Here is a 4,523-nt window from a genome sequence, read left to right on the forward strand (position 1 = left end):
TATAGTTGATAAGTAATTACGTAACAAAAATGTATAATCTTCAATTATTTTATATGCAATATGTTAGTGTATCAGATCAGAGAATGTAAATAGACCAATAGGAACGATTTGTGGAGCGCTTTCACTACGGTAACATACAGATCAAGGGACCCCCGAAAGTGGCGCGTCGATAGCGCGTCGCGAGATGGGGTACTGAAATAAATATAAAAGGATGGCCATTTACAGGCAAAACACAGTTCTCAGTGGATCTTCGACAGAAACAGTTCTCAGCGAATCTCCGACATAGAAACATCAAGAAACAGTTCTCAGCGAATCTCCGACATAGAAAAATCATAGAAAAACAGTTCTCAGCAGATCATCAAGACAGAAACAGTTCTCAGAAGATCTCCGACATAGAAACATCATAGAAACAGGACAGTTCTCAGCGAATCTCCGACATAGAAACATCAAGAAACAAACAGTTCTCAGCAGATCATCAAGACAGAAACAGTTCTCAGCGAATCTCCGACATAGAAACATCAGCAAGACAGAAACAGTTACCAGCAGTTCTCCAATAGTACAGTTATCAGAAAACCACCAGTGAATCAGCTACCAGTGAACCAGACAGTTACCTGTGAAACCTCGCTACAGAAGCCGAAACCCATCGAAAGAAACAGCCGTCTTCTACCAGCGCACAAACAGACAGCAGAAAACATTATTACACGACTCGGAAACAGCCATACAGACCGGGTCGTGTACATTTCATGGTCCATTCGAGCCGGATAGAGGACACATTTCATTATTCTCTCGAGCCGGGTAGAGGATACGTTTTGAAAAGGAAACTGGAACAATGCCGATAACGCGGTCAACAGGAAGAGGTCGGATCGAAACTAAACAATCGCCGCCCTCAGAAACCACAGCTACAATACAGAGCGTGTGGACAGAAACAACCGCGAATACAGTCATGAGTCTGGTAGCCCCCACAGCAGAATCATCGTGCGCAACAGCCAACATGGAAGCCACGATGAAAGTCGCAGAGAAACCTGGGAACTCAAAAACAGAGGCCGTCAAACAGTATATAGTCAAACAGAATGACGTACCAACAAAACAGCGCGCCGGTACAGTCAAAACTGACCGGTCGCGAAACAGAAAAGAACAGAAGATAGCCAAAGCTAGAGAAGAGCTCGCCCGACTACAAGTGGAATTGGCAGCCGCCCGACTGGCCACGCTCGAAGCTGGATCTGATGACGAAAACAGCGAATCAGAATACAGTAAGTCAGAACTCGATGAAAGAGTGGGCACGTGGCTGGAAACCCAACCCACAAAAACAGAAAATGACGACCAGCATAATGAAAAACCGGCGGGAACCTGCGACAAACAAGACTTCTCAGATCTAACCGCAGCAATAACACTCGCCGTCAAAGCCGCCCGCGAACCAAGATACACAGAGTTGCCATTCTTCAACGGCAATCACCAAGACTGGCTATCCTTTCGCGCAGCCTATCACGAAACAATGAACTCCTTCACAAAAACAGAAAATATAAACAGACTCAGAAGGAACCTGAAAGGAAGGGTTTCCGTTGACGGATTACTTATAACAAACGCTGATCCGTCCGACGTCATAAGAAGTCTAGAAGCGCGATTCGGAAGACCGGAAACGATAGCCATAACGGAGTTAGACACGCTACGAGCTCTGCCAAGACTAACAGAAACACCAAGAGACATTTGTATATTCTCCAGTAAGGTGACCAACGCCGTAGCTACGCTTCTTGCATTAAATTGCACACATTACTTATATAATCCGGAAACTACCAAAACAATGTTAGAAAAACTCACACCAACACTACGTTACCGATACTACGACTTCACCGCGATACAACCGAAGGAGGATCCGGATCTGATTAAATTTGAAAAATTCATGAAAAGAGAAGCCGAACTGTGCAGCCCTTATGCACAGCCTGAACAGGCGGGGCACTACTCGCAGCCCGCACAACATAACAGACGCACACAAAACGTGCACATAGTCAGTGAGAAGCCATCACGAGCTAAATGTCCGTTATGTAGCAACACCGAACACACCACAACAGACTGCTACATATTCAAGAAGGCAGACTCAAACACAAGATGGGACATCGCTAAGAATAAACACCTGTGTTTCCGATGTCTACAGTATAAGAATAAAACCCACAACTGTAAACCGAAGACGTGTGGCATCAATAATTGCAAATACACTCACAACAAGATGCTGCACTTCGACAGAAAAATTGAAAAAACAGACAAGAGTAACAAGGAAACAACAGAGAACATTAATTCCGCTTGGACCGGAAAACAGAAACAGTCCTATTTGAAAATAATCCCAGTCCAAGTACAAGGACCGATAGGCACGGTTGATACATACGCGCTGCTTGACGATGGATCGACGGTGACACTCATAGACGAAATCATTTGCAAGAAGACTGGAATAACAGGATCAATCGATCCGTTACACATACAGGCGATTAACAACATAAAATCAACGGAAACAAGGTCAAGAAGAGTCAACCTCACGCTCAGAGGCCTCAACAGTCGAAAAGAAATAATACAAGCGAGAACAGTTAACGACCTACAAGTAACAGCACAAAAAATACCAAAGGAACAGATAGATGAGTATTCGCACCTACGAGACATCAGTGACATCATCACGTACGAGAACGCGAAACCTGGAATACTGATTGGCCAAGACAACTGGCACATGTTACTAGCTTCGAAAGTTAGACGAGGCAACAGGAATCAGCCAATAGCGTCACTGACACCTCTAGGCTGGGTATTGCATGGAGGTCGCACTCGTACCCTAGGCCACCATATAAACTACATAAATCATGCTAGCGAAACCCAGGAAGATGATAAAATAGAAAATCTGGTAAAACAGTATTTCGCTATGGATGCGCTATGCATCACACCAAGAAGACCAAAAACAGACCCAGAGGAACAGGCGCTTCGCATCCTCAACAGCAATACAGTCCACACAACAGATGGAAGATACGAAACTGCTCTGCTCTGGAAAACAGATAATGTCAGTCTACCAGACAACTACAATAACTCGTTAAAGCGACTGATAAATATAGAAAACAAACTCGATCGTAATCCGGAACTGAAACAAAAATACACAGAACAGATGGAAGCACTCGTCGCGAAAGGCTACGCAGAGCCCGCTCCAAAAACAAAAACAGAGAACAGAACGTGGTATCTACCTCACTTCGCCGTCGTGAACCCCCTGAAGCCGGAAAAACTCCGAGTCGTCCACGACGCCGCCGCCAGAACAAGAGGGGTAGCTTTAAATGATATGCTGCTTAAGGGACCGGACCTACTCCAATCACTACCAGGAGTGATAATGCGATTTAGACAGCATAATATAGCAGTAACAGCAGACATAAAGGAGATGTTCATGCAAGTGAAATTGAGACATGAAGACAGAGACGCGCTCCGCTATCTCTGGCGCAAAGATCGCCGAGATGACAAGCCCCCAGAAGAATACAGAATGACCTCGTTGATCTTTGGTGCGTCAAGTTCTCCTTCCACAGCAATATATGTAAAGAACTTGAACGCCCAGAAACATGAAGCCACGCACCCGGAGGCGGCAGCCGCAATACAGAATAAATACTACGTCGACGACTACTTGAACAGCTTCAAAAGTTTAAAAGTACACACAACTACAGACTTTCGTCGAAAACACGAAAGAAAGCCGACCTCGAAGACCTTCTGGACCGACAGTAAGATAGTGTTGAGATGGACAAGGACGGGATCACGCTCGTACAAACCTTACGTCACCCAACGCCTGACAGCTATAGAAGACAGTGCAACAGTAAACGGGAGGCGATGGTTACCCACGAAGCATAACTCAGCCGACGACGTGACCCGAGACGTCCCAATGCCGTATCAGAATGAACATAGATGGTTCAGAGGGCCAGATTTCTTACGCCAACGAGAGGACTCCTGGCCGACGGAATCGGCGTCAGAAACTACAGAACCGATGGGTGAAGTAAATATAGCAGCTTCAGCACCGACGGGAGCTTCATGGCTGAAGCGTCGCCGTGAAAAGTGGAAATGCCTGCCACGAAACACGCGCATGCGAGGGAGAAATGATAGCGATATATCCAGGTCCCGACAACGTGGGGCGTACCGTAGACATCAAAACCAAGTTCTACGGAGACCAGTAAGAAAACTTCTGATCCTGCCCATCGAAGAAGACCATCCTGCACCGAGAATAATGCGACGGACTCGCACGGCGGGAGTAATGTGCAGGACGAAATAGGATTTTAAATAGTTTTATGAAACAAATAGAATTAATATAGTTGATAAGTAATTACGTAACAAAAATGTATAATCTTCAATTATTTTATATGCAATATGTTAGTGTATCAGATCAGAGAATGTAAATAGACCAATAGGAACGATTTGTGGAGCGCTTTCACTACGGTAACATACAGATCAAGGGACCCCCGAAAGTGGCGCGTCGATAGCGCGTCGCGAGATGGGGTACTGAAATAAATATAAAAGGATGGCCA

The 4,523-nt window shown here is 45.3% G+C and overlaps 1 protein-coding gene across 1 annotated transcript; it reads left to right on the plus strand.

Annotated features, from left to right (window-relative positions):
• Nucleotides 1-829: 829 nt before the first annotated feature.
• LOC119630049 (uncharacterized) lies at nt 830-4,270 on the plus strand. The gene has a single exon (XM_038018112.1). The coding sequence runs from the start codon at nt 830-832 to the stop codon at nt 4,268-4,270; it is 3,441 nt and encodes a 1,146-aa protein (XP_037874040.1).
• The last annotated feature ends 253 nt before the right edge of the window (nt 4,271-4,523 follow it).

This window comes from Bombyx mori, chromosome 20, assembly GCF_030269925.1.
Source record: "Bombyx mori chromosome 20, ASM3026992v2".
Taxonomy (NCBI): domain Eukaryota; kingdom Metazoa; phylum Arthropoda; class Insecta; order Lepidoptera; family Bombycidae; genus Bombyx; species Bombyx mori.

Excerpts from the sequence above, each read along its gene's own strand:
- LOC119630049 (XM_038018112.1), top strand. The coding sequence starts at position 830 with ATGCCGATAACGCGGTCAACAGGAAGAGGTCGGATCGAAACTAAACAA.